Source organism: Tetrao urogallus (assembly GCF_951394365.1).
Source record: "Tetrao urogallus genome assembly, chromosome: 2".
NCBI lineage: Eukaryota > Metazoa > Chordata > Aves > Galliformes > Phasianidae > Tetrao > Tetrao urogallus.
In genome coordinates, this window is record NC_136814.1 from 62,175,935 (window position 1) to 62,196,450 (window position 20,516).

At 38.1% G+C, this 20,516-nt stretch overlaps 1 protein-coding gene across 1 annotated transcript in view; it reads right to left on the reverse strand.

Moving 5' to 3' along the window:
- SLC35F1 (solute carrier family 35 member F1) overlaps window positions 1-20,516 on the reverse strand; it is a gene marked incomplete at both ends in the record, with an annotated part of 230,285 nt that overhangs the window by 81,799 nt on the left and 127,970 nt on the right. The window contains one exon of the mRNA XM_079550241.1: window positions 15,946-16,121. Coding sequence (XP_079406367.1) covers window positions 15,946-16,121 — 176 coding nt within the window. The remainder of the gene's footprint in view (window positions 1-15,945; window positions 16,122-20,516) is intronic.

The following is a 20,516-nucleotide window of genomic DNA, read 5'->3' on the forward strand; positions in this document are numbered from 1 at the left end:
AATGACGTCAGAATTCATTAATTTAATTTCGATTGATAGCAGAGTGCCTTGTATAACACACCATCACAGCTCTGATGTTCATTTCATTTCTCCTACCAAAAATAGTAAGCAATTTGCATCCTTATGAAATCATACTAGAATAAAAATTGCTACTGATATATTAACATGAAATAGGTGGAAAAGATGCTAAATCCTGACTCGGAAACAAATGCATCACTTGAAGACAGTTTAAAAGTTACAATCAGTTGACAAGCGTTTTTCATCTGCAGATAACACTTGGAATAAATGAAAAAAATGTTCATAGGATAATGTAGGGAAAGCAACATTATAAAAAAGATTTAATAAATGAAGAAAATGAGAACATAATAAATAAGAAGAGAAAAAACTCTGAATGGCACTGCTAGTAGAGACAAGCAGCATAAAAATAATTTTGGTATGATGGAGAAGACTGCAATCAGCAGGGAATTCCACTGATCACAGATTCGACACAAGGCTTTCAAATTAAGTAGAAGATGAGAACTGTTATTCTCCAAGCATGCTGACTCACTTATCTTTGTGTAAGCCTCCGTCAATATTTTGGTCTCAACTCCCCCTGCTCATTACAGCTTTCTAGTCTTAATTTCTGCTCATGAAAACCCTACACAGATTTTCTTGTATGGGTCTCTAGATTTGCCCAGAAGGCTACATGAATATCATACAGTATTTATGTTCTAAAAGTATGAAAATAAACCACTTTCTGCTGCACTTTGCCTTTTGCCCAATCCATTCAGGTCCATGAAAACCTTAAATGCCATCTTCACACACAATCATTTATTATTAAGTTTGAATTTAATTTTCACTTTTCATGGGAACTGGGGAGGAGCAGAAGACTATTTTTCTTTGTTCCATGAGGGTGACAAAGAGTTAGAAAGAGGTGTCATCAACTCCTGCCCTTAATCTGAACTTCTTAAATCTGATGGAGGTAAATCACAGACACATCATGCAATGAGACTTCTGCTTTCAAGTGTTAGAATTGAAATCCTTCCCCTTTCCTTAGATTGTTTCACCACTGGAAGGAGTGGCAGTTAATAGCATTTATGTGAGAAAATTGCTCAGCAGTGTCACAGAACCCTTGTGACTTACGTGCCACTCTGAATTTGAGAAACCGTGATGAGATCTCCAGGAAAAGTCCTTGTGGAACTATCCCACTTTTGTTCTCCTATCTTCACTTTACTTCCCCAAAAGTTCCCTAACAGTATCCTTTGGTCAATCCAAGCAAAAGAAAAGAGCTCCAGCAATGATTTTTCTAATTCTCTTCAAAATCATATACAGCTAATTGGCTATCCCCTCCCCACCCTGGGAACATTTGACAACTGGAGGGAAAGAATGACTTATACTGGTCTCAGAGATGGACTTGGGAGTAGCGATGGAAAAAAAAAACCCTGTTTTGTGACCATATGAGTCAACCAAAGAAACTGGCAACACAGCTTACTAGCTTGGTACTTAGGATAGACTGAGTGGTCCAATACAACAAAAATAATTCACTTGTAAAGGATGTTCCTGTATCACAAGGGCAAGTATCCAGAACAAATATTTGCTCTTCCTGGGCTTTCACAGCTTGCTGACCTTGTCTCACAACTTTCCTTAGGATTCCATCTCTGACCATGTCTTCCAGGAGCCTCAAACTCAATGTTCTTATTTCAGATACCAAAAGGATGATGCCTTCCCTTGAACAGATGTTGTGGGGGCATGCATACTGTTTGTACTTGGCCACAGAATATATGTAAATATGAACAACCTCATACAACCCCTTGCAACAGAGATGATTTCTTGTATATACATATTACTTCCAGAAGACGTTTTTCAAATACTGATTTATAAAACAGAGAAGTGTTAAAGCCTTCTCTGGTAACTGTTGATGCAGTGGATCAATTGAGTATCAATATATCCCCACCAAGTTTACACTGGAAGGTCTTTAACTTTCTTTTTTTTTTTTTTTTTTTTTTTTTTTTGCTCACATAGTTATTATTAAATGATATAATTTTGGAAGAAAGTGGAAAAAAGAGCTTTCTCTCAGTCATCTATACCTCTGAAATAGTTATCAGTATATCTACTAGAGCAGCTATTATACTTGTTCTGAAGTTAGTAATGTTGACAGGCAACAGAAATATATTCAAATGAAAAAAGTCTGATATTAAATTCCTTGAAAGGGAATGGTTTATTCCTAAGTGGCACTCTGCAGCTAAACTGTCTGTATAGGATATTGTCTTCAGATGAAAACCATGTTGTGGTTTAACCTGACAGGCAGAACAACACAGCTGTTTGCTCACAACTCCCACAGTGGGATCAGGGAAAAACTCAGAACAAAGGTAAAACTGGTGAGCTGTGATAAAGCTAGTTTAATGGGACAGAAAAGGAAGATAACAATAGTGGTAAAGAAACATATAAAACAGAAATGATGCATAACTGCTCACCTGACCCACTGATGCCCAGCCAGTCCCCAGGCAGCAGCAGCCTGGCTGACTCCTCCAGTTTTATTGTTCAACAGAACACTATACAGTACCAGACATCCCTTTAGCCAGTTTAGGTCAGTAGGAACCAGCTCTCCTGGTCGTGCTTCTCCCGGCTTTTCGTGTACCCCTAGCCCCCTCCTTATATGAGGGTACAAGGAGCTGAAAAACTGAAATATCCTTGGATCTGTACAGTACTGCTCAGCAAAACCTAAGACATAGGGGTGTTATCAACATTATTCTTAGCCTAGTGCCAAAACATAGCATCATACCAGATACTAGAAAGAAAACTAACTCTATCTCTGAAATAAGGGCAAACCACTACCAGTAGTTTGCTCAAAACTCTTCACTAATTATATATTGTCTTGTACAACTAAATAGTTCCAATCAAACAAATATGAACCTTTGCCTGAGACCACAAAAGGCAATAACCATCATCAGTGCTATTGATTCTGTTACCTGTAACTTTGTGATTCTACAGCATTGTAGTTAAGCCAAGAAGCTCTCTCTTAATAACCAGATTTTCATTAAAAAAAATCTGCTCCTTTCAAGCATTTCTTACATTTTCAACCAATGTGTCCAGTCCATTAAATACTGTACAGCTTATGACAGATTAAACCCATAAAACATTAAACAGAGTTTAAGGAAGTACAAAATAAAATAGACAGTGAGAAACATCAACAGTATGGTTGATAAAACTTGCAGAAATGTAGTCACATTTTCTTTCAAGCACTGTCATTAGCAGAAGATGACAGACTGTTCCTCACCCATGCAGGATTAGTAGAAATAATGGAAATAAACACAAGCCTCATGGAAATCATAAGAAATTCCTCTGTAATAAATGTGACAGAGACAGTTGAAAATGAATTGACATTTTTATTCCACATTTCAAAATATTGAGGAAAAGGAGATGACATTTTATCATAATACTGACAAAATATGAAATATATTAACAGGGATTAAAGAAATTAGTCTTTCGAGAAAAGTGAGGAAAAAAGTTGATAGAACCTTACAATTGGTATTAATTCCAGTTAGGAATTAATTGCTACTGTACTACTGAGTGTGTATATAAAAAACAGAAGGCAACTGTGACACTTCTAAGAAGATACAGCTTGTTTAGATTTGAAAGAAGTAATTTTCTTGTGTAATCTGGCTTGCATTTATTAGACTATTCTACTTCGAACTGCAGATGCATTTACTTATAAATGTCCCTTAAAATGGCTGATGTGTACTTTTGCTTAGAAATAATTACTAAAAACTGTTCATGATTTTCTATACAAGGTAATTGACACAGCTTCTTTATATTTAAGACCTCCCTCCTTTTCCCATGGAGAAGTCTATAAATTCATTCACAGGCACACTGAGGACTCTTCTTTGCAATTATGGATTTCTCTTAATGGAAAAACAAACATACAGAGCAAAGAGCAAGAAATAGTTGAGTATACTACACAAGTCCAAACCGCTGTTCAACAAACAATACACTATTGGTAAAAATACTATCATAATTACTACAGTCATTTGTCCTCTTATAGGCAGGCTGTTCTGAGATGTTACTTGAATTTTCTCTTCGAAACAGCAAAATATTTTTCTGAAGTGTAATTTCCTACAAAGAATTTTTTTTTTTTTAATTTTAAATTAGCTTTATTTCACTACATACTTCGAAGAAATATTCTTCTCATAGATTGTTTTACATTGTCTAAGCAAATAACAGTACAAAAATCACATAGGCTCAGTATCTTCACTAAACTAAAAGAGACTGAATTTACGTTTTCTAGCATCCTATTCACCAGAGAAAAAAAGCTATGTTCCTGTGATTGCAGATCTTGGTCCACCACACACTGCAGATCTACAAACATTCTCAATCACAATTATCTGCAATTTCAGTGCTAACGCTGCAGCGTGGGCAGAAAAGTTGAAGAAAGTGTTAGTCTTGCTTCTGCTCAATAATGTTCAGTGATTACTACCCTCCCTACAACTATCTTCAGTAGGACTCTTTGCCACAGACATGCAGAATCTGCTGTAGGATGAGGAAAACACCATAGGAAGAAGTTGCTTGGGATGTGACAGGAATATATTTAATGGCAGTTGGAACTAGGTGATCTTCACCTTCCAACACAAGCAACACTACAATTCTATATGCCAGCCATATTATCATCTAAACAGGAACTAAAAAGTCAGGACATACACTTGTTGGTACAGTATTCTTGTACCTTGACATACTGCAGTTTGTCAAATACCAGCGTTCAGGAGAGCAGCAGGGCTGGTCAGTTTTCAGCCTCTGCTTAAGATACTCTCACTGAGACTTCTGACTGTGAAGCTGCCTCTCTAACTTTGCCTCCTGCCAGGTTGCTGCACACTCTCAGATATATGATTTTATTAGAAAGCATTCAACTCAATGATTTCAAATCACTGACCAATAGCTGCTTAGCTCAATGGCCAAGTTCACTCAGCAATCTTACCTCTAGCTTTAGCAGGTACCTGTTCCTAACAAGCATTTCTACAGTACAAGTTTTGACTTAGTGTGCAATGAGGACAACAGAAATTCAGCTCTTCAGATGTTTTTTCTGTTCCCTTCAGCTTCAGAATGCAGTTCCTCTCACCTCTTACAATAAGATTTAGTCCATGGTTTCAACATCCTATTGTGAGAGCATCTACAGGATCCTTCATTGGTGTCAGGAATTCACCCTGGGCCATGCTTGCAAAGAGTTCACTGGCAACTTGGCTCCATAGAAAGCATGGATTTTGGCAAGCTTCTGTCCCCTTTATGGCATTTAATTTATTTAAATTTTTATGAAAGCTGTGTGAGGACACAAAATGTCCCTAGTTATATCATGGCCTATATCTTATAATTTGCCCCTTCAAAGAAGAATTAAACATAGTGAACATCAGGCATTCCTGACCTAACTAGAGCTTGAGATAATAAGCAATATACACTAATTTTATAAATAATTTATAGTCTTAGAATCTGGTACTTCATGAGAACAAATCATACAATTCCTTTAAAATGGAGCCAAATCACTAAAATATCAAACGTACAAAACATAGACATTAGCTAGTGGTTCTTCTTGTGCTCCAATTGGCTGAAACCTTAACAGGACACTCAAGAACAGGTTCAAATAAAAGATTTGAAAAAGCAACAATAATAGAATATATTTTAACACAGTCATGAAAATACCACTTCTTCATTAATATTATCATCAGGGTAAATCAGTGCAGATCCATTTAACTATAGCAGTAACAGTTCACTTCTACCCTGAGTTTTTAAAATCTCCTGTACAATTAAATAAAACAAAACCAGGTATAAGATCACAGAGGAACAGAGAAGGATGGACAAATTGTATTAAGTATTTAGCACCTGCACAGAAGCAAGATCATGAATATTTAACTCAGAAAAGGCAGGTACATAGCTCCCCTTGGAAACCTCACTTGCTACATTTCTGTAAGAGTTTGACTGTCACCAATCTATTACTGAAAATCACAGAATCACCCGGGTTGGAAGGGACCTCAAGGATCACGTAGTTCCAACCCCCCTGCCTAGCAGGGCCACCAAACATACACATTTAGATCAGGTTGCCCAGGACCCCGTCCAACCTGGCCTTGAACATGTCCAAGGACGGGGCATCCTCAACCGAATTTTTTTTCAAACCGAAAATTTTTTTCTGAGATATGCACATGGCCTCTTCCTCCACCACGTATTTAGAGAGCTCACTTCTGCTGTCAAAGAGCCCTCCACCCATCGGGGGAAATGTGAGCAAGAATTGAAGGAGGCTGTCAGACAGCATACATTAGCCTTCTCCTTCTCTCTTTAACATTAAATCGGGAAAAGATAACGTAGAGCAGACTGCTAATGACCTTGCACTGAGAGAGAGCACCTTCACTCCTCTATTCAGTAGCTACCTAGGTCTAAATCACCCTCTGGGTTTGTGAATCAAAATTTCAGCCAAAAGGAGATCTGAACCAAGAGGCAAGACCCCAGGTCCCTGTATTTCCATTATCGTCCAAAAGTGGCTCTGTACTCCTGCCTGCTCAGCTGGTTGTAAGCAGAGGGGAGGAAATACAGCAGCTTATACCTAGAGAACTACATTTGTAAACAACTCAGATGAAGTTGCAATTATTATTATAGTGCTGTCGTGCAGAAATACAACAGGAGCTTGAAATAATGGCATACTAATGGCTAACAGCTCAGCCAAGTAGAAAGGAAAAAAAAAAAAAAAAAAGCTTACAAGGCAGTGGAAAAACCATACAGAATATTTGTACTTTTTTGCATGAGCAACACATTTAGTTTCACCTATAATTATATGATTACAATGATAATAATGGATAGGGAGGAAGAGTAAATTATTACTTGCATTATGGCTTGGCGTTAGGTAAGAACTGTAAAAATAAGTTGAAAGTTGAGCTTTTTCCCCCACTAATGTTAACTTTTCACTTCCTTGATTCAGACTGCTTTTAAATGAGGAAGTTTATTTAGATCAATTTCTGCAGTGGTGAATGTGAGTTACTTGAAGTACTACATATGCTCTTTACTCTCTTCTTTGTTCACTGCCATCTTGCTAATAGAAGCTAATAAAATCAATAATCAAATAGAATGGAGATGTGGGGTATTTCTCATGTAAGAGAAGTACATGGCACTTCCAAACCTTGAGAAAAGATGTGATCTTCAGACTTTGCTGCGAGTCCTATGTACAGCTTACAACTGGGCTCTGCAAAATGAGATGCTGCTGAGTCTTTGATTTAATGAAAACTTAGGAAGGCAATCCAATTCACTGCAGGGACTGCTTTGTTCTTTCATTATGATTCTCTTTTAATGAGAAAGACGATTGCAAGGATAAACTATTCGTCTGAATTTTTGCACTAATTACATACAAAGCACCATTCTGGCAGAGCGGGACTTACATCCTTCAGGCAATACAGTTATCATCTTGTAACCACACTCAAATCTCCCATATGAACGCTGATGCTACGTGCATTGCATATGGATTTGGCTACCCTGGCTACTGCTTGAATTGATGAATGTTTAAAGCTTCTGTAAATCACAAGCAAATACTGATACTGAGCGAAATGGGATAGACGACCCCTGCATTCTGCTTACAGCTGTAGGATCAAGGGTAGCTATTTTATCAGAAACATTAACTTTTCTCATTGCAGTGAGAAGGGATGGTTGATTTTGTAAACAATACTTGAAATGTTTATGTATTAAGGGAGGAGAAAAAGTCAGATGCATACACAAACATTACAAAGGATAGTTACCCCTTAATTCTAAGGAAAATAATGCTCTGCTTGTGATTCAGCTCAGACTCTTAATAGACTATTTATAATTTGACATACTTTAAGGCAGTCTTGGCTAGATAGGAAGCTGTTTTATCCCCTGATAAAATAACCAAGAACCACATACGGTCCTGCACAACACTCTGAAATTATGAGACAAATTTCCAAGCTTGGTATGTTCCCCCTGCCATGGTACATAAGCACCTGTAAGAATTTACTGGGCAACACCCAGCTTTCTCGGTATCCAAAAAAACCTTCATTCTGTAATCTGTATTATCTGTGCCCGTTTGGATCTGTGGAACAATGAGAACACACATTACTTCAGCTGCTGAGATAGGAATACAAGTCAAGGAGCTGAGAAGTACAAGTGTTTCAATGGCACTTCCTAAGAGCCTTCTTGAGCCCATCCACTCATGCCTCCAGAAACAAGGTTTCACTCCACAAACTGATACCCATAGAATTCCATGCAGATTAGCATTGTGCTTGAAAGGCTGACACAGCTCCCGGAAGAGTGCAAGGAGGGAGCTTCACAGGCTCAGCAACAAAACCTAACTCTTGATCCAAACAAATACATGCAAATGTATATTGTGGATTTTCCCCAAGCCTCAGATCTCGGTGCTGAAATCAACAAGAAAAGCATCACAGTGTAAAACACTACCCTGTGATCATTGTTTGGATTCTGCTAAATCCCACTAGCTACCTGTGGTGTTGCAGCTGTAAGCTAAATAAATGTGCTGCCTTCCATTTTATTGCATCCGTGACTTTAATTATGCACTTACTTATGGAGCTGCCACGTGTTCTTAATGTTCTTAAACAGGAGACTGTCCTTTCATGTTCACTGCAAATAGGGCCTGTAAGGCTTCTTTTACAAAATAAGCACTAGTATTTGAATCATGATGCAAATCCAAACATTGTTTCTAGATGAAACTGGTTGATGGCATAAGTTTGGTAGCCAAAAACATGCCCATGTCTGAACACCTTGACCTAAGTGTTCTCACTACTCAATATAAACACTCCAGGGATTTTGCTACAAGGAGAGATACCCTTAGTTCATAAGCAATCTTAGTACAGATTCTCTTTTGTTTGTAGATAAGACCTCCCATTTCCTCATTTAGATCAAGAGGACAGTAAGAGATCTCCGAGATCTCCCTTCTCCACCCTCCCTTTTTTTTTTTTTTTTTGTCCTCTTGATTGAATCAGCAGAGGTGCTCCTGTACTTTTGGTCAAGGTCCTCATGGAGGTTCTTTTGTCTTTGATGGCACAGATAGTATTTCTTTGAGCAGCAGAGCTATTTTGAAAGCAAACTGGACTCTGAATGAACTGCATCAGGGACCATGGATTACTACTACAGAGAATACTACTTCACGGATGCATGAATAGGCTTAGCCTTTATTGCTTCTGGGGTCTCCTTGAGTATGTTAGTATTCACATCACTAAACCACAGCATACTGTGCTTCTGCTGAACTGCTGCCCCATGCATCCTAAAGGAAAAGTACTTTTCAAGTCTTCAACCATGGGACACGCATCTTATTTCAAAAAATTACAAAAAGATTAGCAGAAAAGTACATGCTTTTTAACATGGGATTTTTCCTACAGGCTTGGTTAGCAGGTGTCTGGCCTAACAATTAGGAGACAGAACTGAGAAATTAAAACAGGAGAAAGAAAAGGCTGAGGTTTATTTTGTGGCATTACCTGTCAACACCTTCTCACTACATTTGGGGCCAGGATTCACCTCTAAAGAGTTTATTTATAACTTGCTAAACAGCTGGTAAAGCAAGATGCACCTGATGAAAACTGACTCAGCCCTGAAATGGCTGGTCCCTTGTGTGGGTGGAAAGAAGCAGTAAGGTCAGTGCAGAAAGCTTATGTACACTGGTTAGGGAAACAAGGCAGATGGCAATGAAAAACCCTGAGGGCTGAAAAAACAAAAACAAAACAAAAAAAAAACCACCCAACTCCATCATTAGGAACAGCAAAGCAGAAGACAGAAAGGTCAAGTTTATTGTTTTTAAAACTGTTGTCTTATACTCAGTGTGGTCTATTGCTTTTTACTGTAACCAGGTGGGATAGGGCTTCTGGGCAACCTGATCTAAAAGTTGATTTAGAGGTTGGCAACCCTACCCGTGGCATGGTGGTTGGAACTTAATGATCTTTGAGGTCCCTTCTAATCCAAGCCATTTCATGATTCCTACCAGCAGTGTTGAAATTGCATCTGTTTCTGTATTATGGCCGAAGAATGCAAGAAGACTTCATCAGATTGGGAAGAGAAATGCTGTGGCTTTGGGAACCTATCAGAAAGAACAAGATCACAATGTCCTCTGAAGTTTCCATATGCAGAAATAGTTTAACATCTCTCTAAACTGTAGCCACCTACAGAGTAGAATAGTAACAGCTCATGCTGTGGAGACAGCAGCAATATTCTGTAGTTCACAGCAGGAAATTTAAAAAAAAAAAAAAAAAAAAAAAAAAAAATCAGCTGAAAATGGAGGGAAAATTCATAGACAAACAAAATGATTATACAAATGGCACTGGACAGGAAACTGGATCTAGTCATACTATTTTACCTTTTAGTTAGATAGCTCTGTTACCTATGATGTGGTAGGAAACAATCAGATGACAAGTCATACTTCTCTCTCCTATACATCTCCTATTCAAAATTCAAAAAATTGCAGGTTACCAAAAAAAAAAAAAAAATTGGGGTTTTTAAGTGTCTGTAAATAGCCAGAGTTTTAGTTTCTTCCTTATAAAGTGCAGAATTCCTACTAAACATGATAACGACTGTTCAAAGCACAGACAAGAGGACTGTTTGGCTGACTACCTCCATAATAAGCATAGCCCACATAACTTGGCACCCCTACCTAAAAGCCCAGAGTGATTAGGAGAAAGTACACCACAGATTGCAAAGCTCTACGGAGAGGGAAGAATCTGCAGAGCTGCTCTGAGAATACCAAAGATCATAACATCATCATTTTTCATCATTCCAAGCCATGCTCACTGTGATGCTTCATTTTTACAGTGCAGCCTGCCCCCTTGCAGCAGGTGGATTAGGAGAAGCCTGACCAGATTGATACTCATTTCCCTCAGGTTTCAAGGCAAAATGCAGTAGTATGTTTGCCATGCAGAGGCTGGGTGTAGTCTCACCAACATATTGTCTTTAAGGACTGAGCACCACTTCTGCCACAAGCAGAGAGGACCATAAAGCAGTATGTCTAGAGCTGTGGGGACAACACAGCAGGCATCAACAAGCTCTTTGTTCTACAGCAGAGACACAAACATGCTAAGAAAACTGAACAATGATGCAATGTATATTTGCTAATCAAAATCACTCCCTGTCCTCCTAAACAAACAGGAGGTCCCATATTTCTGAAGGCATCTCTTTGAAAATGCTGACAAGATTGATGCCTTTCAGGAAGACTTTTCACCTCTATGGTACAACACATATTGCCCAAAGTACTTTATACCTAAGATAGTTTGATCAGGTGAAATTACGTACTTTCTTTGTTTCCCAAATATATTCTTAAGGGCAGCCCACATAAAAAAAAAAAAAGGTCTTAATATTGAAGAATTATGGTATGTCTATCAAAGTTAACTGCATAATACCAGCTTTGAGATAACATTGCTAGTGGAATGAAACTGAATGAAAATAAAGACACATCCTTCCTATCATTCACTAAAAAACTGACAACAACTGCAGTAAAAGAAACCAATGCCTATAAAGTGTCATACTTCCCTTCATGTATCCCATTTCAGTTATTCAAGGGAAGTGGAAAGGATGTTACAGTCATTTTTTCCTCCCCATGTATCTAAATGAGGATACATGTCTGAATAGCAGATGAATCAGTAATTTACATACGATTGAGATACTAAGATCATAAACAAGTCCAAGACAAAAACGCATAAAAAGAAATCAAATTCCAGTGACATGACTGCAATCTTTAAGAGAGTCACAAGGCTCTGTATTTAACTTAGAGGCACAGACTGGATCTGATTATTTGTCAAATCTAAGACATTACAGTAACTCTAGTGAAAGCCATGTTCGTATTAATGTATGCTATAACCTTAGTATAGAAGCAGAACTCATCTATCCATAAAACCTATTTCATGAAACCTATTCTGAATTAGCAAATTATTGCCAGCTCTCACAAACGGTGGCTGGAAAACACTAACTTACTGCACTGAAATTAAAGGAACTTGCACTGTGGCATGCTACTCGTGCAGAATTTGACCCTTAAGGTTTTATGCTCCCCTTCCATTCAAAACACACCCTTAATGCGCCCTCAGCCCACTTATCCACTGTGCTCCAGGATAATAAAAAAATAGCTTTTTTTTTTTTTTTTTTTTTCCTTCTTCAACAACACCTAGTAGATGAATTGTTTTCATTTGTAGCATATATGAAGCGGCTTTTAGAAGTAAAGTATTTTTGGCTGCCAGCTGCTGATGCTTGCACTCATGTTGACTGTTCATAATTAACACCTTCTGGTCCACTACGGACCATTTCCCACTTACTGCTTTTTAAGGTGCTAAAACTATCTCCACCAGTTCTATGTCACATAGCTTCATTTCACTGACAGAAGGCTTTTCTTCCTGATAGCCAAGGAGTCCCTTTTCCTCAGTTTGTAATAACATACAACCCAGAGGACTATCAGGTAGCATTCTGAACAAGATCTTACTAAGCAGAATCCTCTGCTGACAAGGGGACTGAGCTAATACGTGCTAAAACCTTCTTGTCAATTCAGAGGTGTTAACATGGACAAACATAGGCTTTGGCTGTAAAAACAGGCAGGAGAAGAATTTACCTCAAGAGGAAGAACTGAGGGTTCCCTTACTAGTTATTCAATATTTGGCTGATATCAATCAGATGAAACAATGATATTCATTGCCTGATAATGCTGCATAAGTGACAAATTTTATAGCATTGTTTTCATAAGAAAACTAAAAAATTATATTCAGACCTCAGCACATCAATGCTGGTGCATTAAAGAGCATTTGACTAGAAGCAATAGTGGGTACACACACGTGGATAAGTGACTACCTGCTTCTCTGCACATCTGAGCATATGCACGCCTCACTGTGAAGAGCCTCTGCACAAACACCTTCAGGGAAACAATAACTTCAGTTTATGTATAACAAAAGAATTACGATGAGCACAAGAATACCCAGAATAGAAAAAAAAAAATTATCTAGATACCAGACATTTCATTTAATGGAAATTTCAGAGTTCCACATGTCTCAGAAAATTATAGCTTTGAGTCTGACAGAGAATTAAGGTTTTCTTTGGCCACCTCAAGTGACTATTTCTTGGCAAGTACATTTCTGCAAAAGCCCAGAGGCTAGAAAAGCAAGCAAAGAGAAAGACAAAGGGATACAGTTATTTTTGACTATCAGCCAACCTCAATGGTTTGATTTCTGAAGGAGAAAGTGGGTAATTTAAAAATCTTAAACCTTGCATATTGTAGAACTGCAATTGATAAAAAACACCTTCTGCTGCTCCTGGCACTTAGAACAAAATCAATCCATATAAAAGCAATATAACTTACGTGATTTCCACCTGAAAATGAAGCCAAATGATTAGAGCTGCTGGAAAAACTGCCTTAGTGAAACAAACATAGATAATGAATTTGAGTAAACATACAAGCAAAAAGAATGCCAAGCTCAATCATTTGGCATTATTAAGTGCTGAGTTAATGAGTTGGCTGTACATTGCTCTGCCATTCAGCATTAATGCTACGGTGAGTGCCTGGACAGTGGATTTCATTACTTCAGTAGCTAATTTTGATCTAGATTCTTTTTTGGACACTAAGCCAAAATGATCTTTCTTTTTTTTTAAACAGCTCTCTTCCAACAGCCCTTTTACAGACTATTCCTTTGTCACCCATTATGTTGTGCTCTGGTTGTTTGTACACTTTATATTCAACTGCAAACCTCTTCAAACATCTTCCCCAACCATTCTCATATGTCCATATTTTTGACCTTACGCTAATACTTCACCATTCAATTCCCAAACCTACCTTCCTGGAACTAAAGAGCACTCCAGCAAACTCTCTTTTATCAAACACTGCATTTATAAACAGAAAGTCACTTAATAAAGTAAAATCTTAAGTATTTTTGTGTGTGTAAAACATAACGCTTGATAGTGTTACTAAAAAGCAAATGTATACTGGACATCAAACAGCACTCTAAACAAGCCTCTGTAATACATAGCAGATTTTTAGCCCATACATCCTCCAACAATTTTGTGTTTAAAAGAAATACATATATTTAAAGGTCACAGGAAGTTGGCTTCCACAAAATCTTTATCAGTCCTGAGGAGAGCATTTTCGGGATAGAATTTGCAAACAGCTAGGCAATCCTACATTCAGAAAAATTATTTCCAAGCACAGTTCTCTGGGAAGATGCTACTGATACACATTTAAAGCCTACTGCAGTGAAAAGCATGTGGCATTGCCCTACACAACTGAAATTCCAAGACTAACACAATGCCTGAGCAATTCTTCCTTATGGAAGAGGTAACATTTCCTCAGTTGCCTGACCTCCATTGTTTATTAACAACAATCAACATAGATTAAGTTCTGTAAAACTCCAGTTGTAGTACATTTCAGCACTTTCTGCTGTAGTGCAGCAGTATCTTTTTAATGCTTGGTTGTTGTTTTTTTTTTTCCCCACAGGAACGAAGCCCTTATTGTTCTGAAACACTTCCATACTTAGTGTTACATCATGCTTATATCCGCTACTATCTTGACTAAAGAATTTAAGCTTCCAGGCTGATCCCAAATCATTACAAAGATCTAATATCAAAGAACAATTCAGAACTATTTGCCCCTATAAAAAATGTGAGCATCTCAATATGCTAATAGATGTTCTGGGGCCTAAGACACATTCTAGTTCTTTTCCTTGACAGAGCCCTTCCCTCCTACCACCAGGAGAGGACAATCAGGAAAGCAAGTAATGTTTTTGCTGTCTTATCTTGCTCCTGTTCTGCTCATGAAGAAGCAAAATTGCTTCTGACAGGGTCTTGACAATACTAGGCAAAGTATTCACAGGTAGTCATACACAGAAATGTAAGTTGAACTCACCCAACTGGTGAAGTAGCTCCTTGACTGCATAACAATCATTCTGAAGAAACAGCCTAGGTCTAAGAAATACTCCCCCATTAGTGGCTGGCCCTTGTAAGAGCCCAGGGAGGCTTCACTGTGGGTCTACCTCTTCTGGTCATGTGGGGAGCACAGGTGCAGTTTGCTTGTGCTCCCTGAGCCAACAACACCCCTTCGCCAGGTGCTCAATCACCAGTTCAAGCTGTGACCTAACAGCTCCCCTATAGCTTCTAATCCATGTGTTTTGTGAAAATGAATTAATAATACAATTATGAAAAAATGAGTGGATGAGAAATGTACTTAAATGTGTTAATTTCCCATACTTTATCTAAACAAGAAATCACAGAGAAGGAAGGGACAGGCAGGGAAAGCACCAAAAACCTGTATTATAGATCAACTATTAAATAGAGGATCATTTGGCAAATGGTACTGAAGTGCACTTAGATGCGTTTCTCATTTGGGGGGCCAGATTGCTTACACAAGTCCCAGAGCAGCAGCAGGGCTGTAGAACTACTCTGCCCACCCAGCATCTCAGAGAGACAGCATCCCAAATTCCTTCCTTCTACTTCCTACTTCCAAAACACTCAAAATTGGCTGCTAATAGTTGGTGAAGTACTGAGTTTCTTCGATGAGCAACTAGAAAAAGCAAACTCTTCTTTGCTTGCTTCTGAGCTCTCCTTAGCCTACATAAGATGTAGAACATACTAATATTTCCCAGTAAGACATGCAGTTAGATCTAAAACAAACCCTGAATGTGTGGCTGTGGTGACAGAGCAGCAAGAAGAGCATTCCTAAAAAAAATATTCAGGATGTAAAAAATACTGATGTTTCTTTTCTGCATATAGGTAGATGCCCTATCCTTGAATCTAACCCTACTCCTGAATCTGTCAGTTCATTCTTTATTAATAAAGATTTAGGTGTGGGTTTTTTTTTCTAGTTTATCTAATGTACTTTAGTAGGCAGTGTAAATATACTATAAATATTACTGTGATGTGTCTGAATCACACTTAAGCATAACTCATTTATTGTTGTTCTGAAAAAGTTTCATCATCACTGTCTTACACAAAACATTGTGAGTTTCATAGGTAGACACTTACCTTGTCTGACAGCTAGTGTTGTTGTGTAGACCAAGAATAGAAGGATATAATTGAGGAAGCTCTGAAAAACAGGTGTGTTGGCATGGAAATCTTCTGACAAATACTTGCTTGTGAGTCCAATGCCACAGATAAGGAGCGAGAGTACCTGGCCAAGAGCCACAGACAGCAAGAGATCCCTAAAAGGAAAGAGAAAAGCACAGACATAAAACACTGAGCTTCCTGACTGTGAAGGAAATGCTCACTCTCCTCCAAGAATCATGTTCAAAAGTGTTAAGACAGAAAGGAAACAGTGCTTCAGTCAACAAGGCATCTGCTGGGTGTTGCTGATGTAAAGCATTCATCATTTCTGTACTTATCACTGGCTTAACATCTCCCGAACACACTAGCTTTTATGCACATATTAAATAGCAGTAGATGGTAAATCTCTACCATTTAATTTCATATTTCTTTTTTAACAATGATTAAATGATAGTTATCATTTATAATACAGCAGCCTTCTCTTCAAGTGTTTTCCCTACCAGAAGTCCTTTGGCTAAGTCTGGAATTACAGCTCTTACAGGACTTAATAGCCACAAAGAGAGCCATCAAGAAAGGATTCCCTCTGATGTGAAAGCATATCATGTTTCACCAACAGGAATTTACTGAGCAACTTCATTCTCCTCATTTCATTTCCATTTTATTGTATAAACTGTTCTTTCCACCTGTGCAAATGCATATATCTTTTCCTCTACCTTTCTTACCTCTTACCTTTCTTTCTGTTTGGAGGAAATGACTCATTGTGGTTCTTCAAAATGTATTTTTTGCTTTGGCTTACTGCTTTAATCTGTTTCTCTCGACCTTGATCTCCAGTCTTTGCTGTTCCCCTATCTAATGTTCCCCATTCTTTCTCCCCACAGATCTCTGCCAGCTTCTTCCTTTGTGCATGTTCTGTCTTCCTATAAATTCCTCCTCCTTGCTCAAGAAACTGCTGTATTTGAAAGCTAACTCTTTTATGGTACATATTCTTTTTATATATTTTCTTCAGTCTTCTCCACAATATCCTTTTCCCTTCCAACTATCTCATGTATTCTTCTGCCAGAGCATCATTAGCCAATGGCACAGCCCAACTTAGCCCCCAAAAAACTCATTTTATCATTATTTTTTGTCATAGGATATCCACAGCACAGAAATATATGTATTTTTAAATTACCCCATTCCCAGATTTACTGTTTGACAGTACTTCTGTGCTGATCAAGCCTGTTTCAAAGCTATGCCTTGCTCTGTGCAAAAGCACAAAATATAGCATGTTGGCATGACACGAGAGCAATAAAAACAATTGCCAGGGAGTGTAAAAGGACATCAGATGGGACCACATAGTCTGAGACCTGCTGGCTGATGCTGTCAATGCCACCAGTCCCTAGAAGAGACTGTAGGTCTCTGAGGAAACAAAGGAGAGAGGGAGATGGGAGAGGAACTCTTCTGCACGTCTCATTAGAACATGTTGTGAAATAAAAGGACGTTAGGCAATCCTAAGGAAGTAAAGGAAAGAGGGAAGCTCTCTGCTCAGCTGTAACAGTAATTCATGTGTGCTCTCTTCTGCCAGCCAGTAAAATAGCATTGCTTCAAGGCTGCTTTGCTTTCCCTGACAGATTTCCCTGACCTCAGCTGTGAGTGTTTGGTGGCAGTGAGCATCTGTGCTCCAGCAACAACTTCCCTTGTAAACTCAAGTGTCAAATTTGTTTCCCTTCTTCTCATAAACAATCCTCCCACTAATGTGTCTCAGTGTCAGTCACGGCGTGATTCAACCAAGCAGATACCAGAAAGCACAAGAAGCTGGGTAGTTACATTCATCCAACATACCTCACTGACAAACAGTATGACACAGATAGTATGAGAACAAACTTTATTGTGTTAAACCCTGTGTTTTGATGGCAGACTGCTGAATAAGTAGAAAATATGATTTCACAACTACTGCCTCCATTTCTACATTACTAATTCTACTGCAAAACGTAACAGCGTGAACAAACACTCGACAGAGGTGATATCTGAGACTAAGACATCAATGCTGTGAAAATAACAGATCCTCAGCTTCTGCCACTACCTACAATGTTGTTCATGGAGAGTAGAAAACTTGACTAGTGACAGCAATTTAAATTCATGTATTAGTCTTGTAAACTTGTATGTTAGTCCCTCAAGCAGTTGGGTAGACTGTTTTTTATGTCTGCCCTACAGTGAAGATTCATGCAGTAGTGTCTTCTTGCCTACTATTCTTTTCAGTAGTTTAATTTCAGTAAGAAATTGAAAGTTTGTAAATCTGTATCTCTAAAGGTGTTTCTGTTTCACAGAGGATGCAGGTAATTATTTACTGTCCTCAGTATCTCAGTCACGCCCATTAACATGTATTGTATTACACCCACCCTGGCACTGCACCTGATCTGGATAGAAGTATCTTGGGCCCTGTGTTGATTTATAGAAAGTTGAATACATCCTCATTTAATCACTTATGAAAGGATTTTTCCAATAATGTATTCCTTACTCCATGCAGTAGTTGACTAGTGCATATCACTTATAATTCCTTTTTTGGGGGGCTCAAAAATTCCACCCACTATTGCATTACTGAAATTGCAGTGGAGAAAGAAGGTAATTAGGAGTTCAGCAAAAGCAGACGTGGACAAGGATCAAGGCTAAGAACTCGAGCCCCTCCCAGTTTGTAAATAAAGTCCATTTGTGGATTAGTATATAGTCTTTGTGGCTTGAATTAACATGTAAGTAAAAATTGTTTTTTGAACAGCAACAGTTTTAAAACATACTGAAAGTATTTGTTGTGGAAGACCCAAAGAAGTAGTCCTGTAAAGTCCACTTCCTTCCAAAACATCAACTACACAAATGACACTGAGTACATATGTATTGCCTGACTCTACTTATTACATATACTTTGATTTTTTTTAATTATGTAAGAAAACATTCTGAAATCAAGCTGTAGTGTTCCTTCTCTATCCAGAACTTAGCAGGACATTTCACAGTGATATATAACATGAAAATATACATCTCTTCTATATTTCTGTCTCTTTGGAGGAGAATTAATTCGATATTTAAGCAGAACTAATTCAAAGGTCCATAAAGTGTTCAGACTTCAAGCAAGAATGCTCTGTTTTATACCGTGTCGTTATTTCGAACTCTCTTCACACTCGCACTAACACTCCTTCCATACCTAAATGTAGGTCCACTGCTGACATGAATAACACATAGGGGCACAGAAAATGTGGTACACTCCTCTCATTAGTATAGGTTGCAACTGATGTTAATCACTGCTTGGGAAAACTACCAGGTGAAATGAATAAGTAAGAAAAACTAAACTACAAAATCAATAAAATGCTGATTGTTGCACTGGGTGAATGGAAGATAACTCATTGTTCTCCCATTAGAAATGTAGAAACAAGTGTCAGTTTACTGGTTTTAATTAGTGGTGATGTCATACAGCAGTAACAAAGAATAATGTAATATTTGGATAACCTTAAAAACCAACATAAGGTGTCTAAAAACCAACATAAGATGCCTGAATTAGCAAACATTTTTTAAAAAGCTTTCAGTGGCTGTGGAAAATCTACTACTTCCTTTAAACAGAGGACAAAGCAAGTAACTCACTGCTGTCACCTCTGGCACTTATTAGGCAGTATCTTTCCTAAATACTCTAGCAGTGTTGAAACAGCCAGCATGGTACATATCCAACATATCTGCATCAGTTTTCCCTGTTGATTTTTGATTCTCTTCACCACTCATGGCCTGGCACAAAGAGGATATCTTCTCTAAGCCTTTGGTCTGTCACATTGGCTTCAGTAGTAATTTTGCTCACTGGGGAAGAGACATTCACTCACATACTGAAGAAAATGTGCATGGTTTGAGGGCCTTCAAACAGAGCACAAAAAAGACTGTCACTACAAAAAACTTCATTGAATTGAAGTTTTTGACCTGATAGAGACCAATTTCTCATTAGTTGAGTGTTGAGCCCCTGTTAGGATCAACAGTATCATCTCAAGCTGGGTTAAAGCAGGAAATCTTCAGCTTACTGCTGAATTTTGATCTCATGAACTCATGATACTAGCTTACTAATACAGAGCAAATAGAAGACATTCTTCTCCCATAAAACACAAATTTAAAACCCATTTCTCAATGTTATTTTTGTTTTGGTGGCACTTGCATTAAAATCCTGTATTGGAAAATATCAAATTTATTTTTGTGTCTTTTTGTGTAGCCACTCTTGCTAGTTTAGTTCTTGCTTAATGTTTGCAATTGAGTCAGATGTGTATTTTGAAGGAAGAACTGCACATAAGTTGCCAGATGTCACACTGTTAGACATCCATCATCTGTGTTTTATATACTGAAGAGATTAAACAGTACTTCTTTACAGCTTCTTCAGAAATAGTGTCAAAAGATAAAGCATCATCTTTGCATTGGGACCATTCAGTTCTGTTTAAATGCTTAGGCTGGCAGCTGTTGTGTGTCATTTTACTTGCTTCTCCAAGCATATGGAAGTTTCTGTCAGCTGAGTTGAGTTTCTCTGAGTTTATCATACATGATAACACCATAAACCT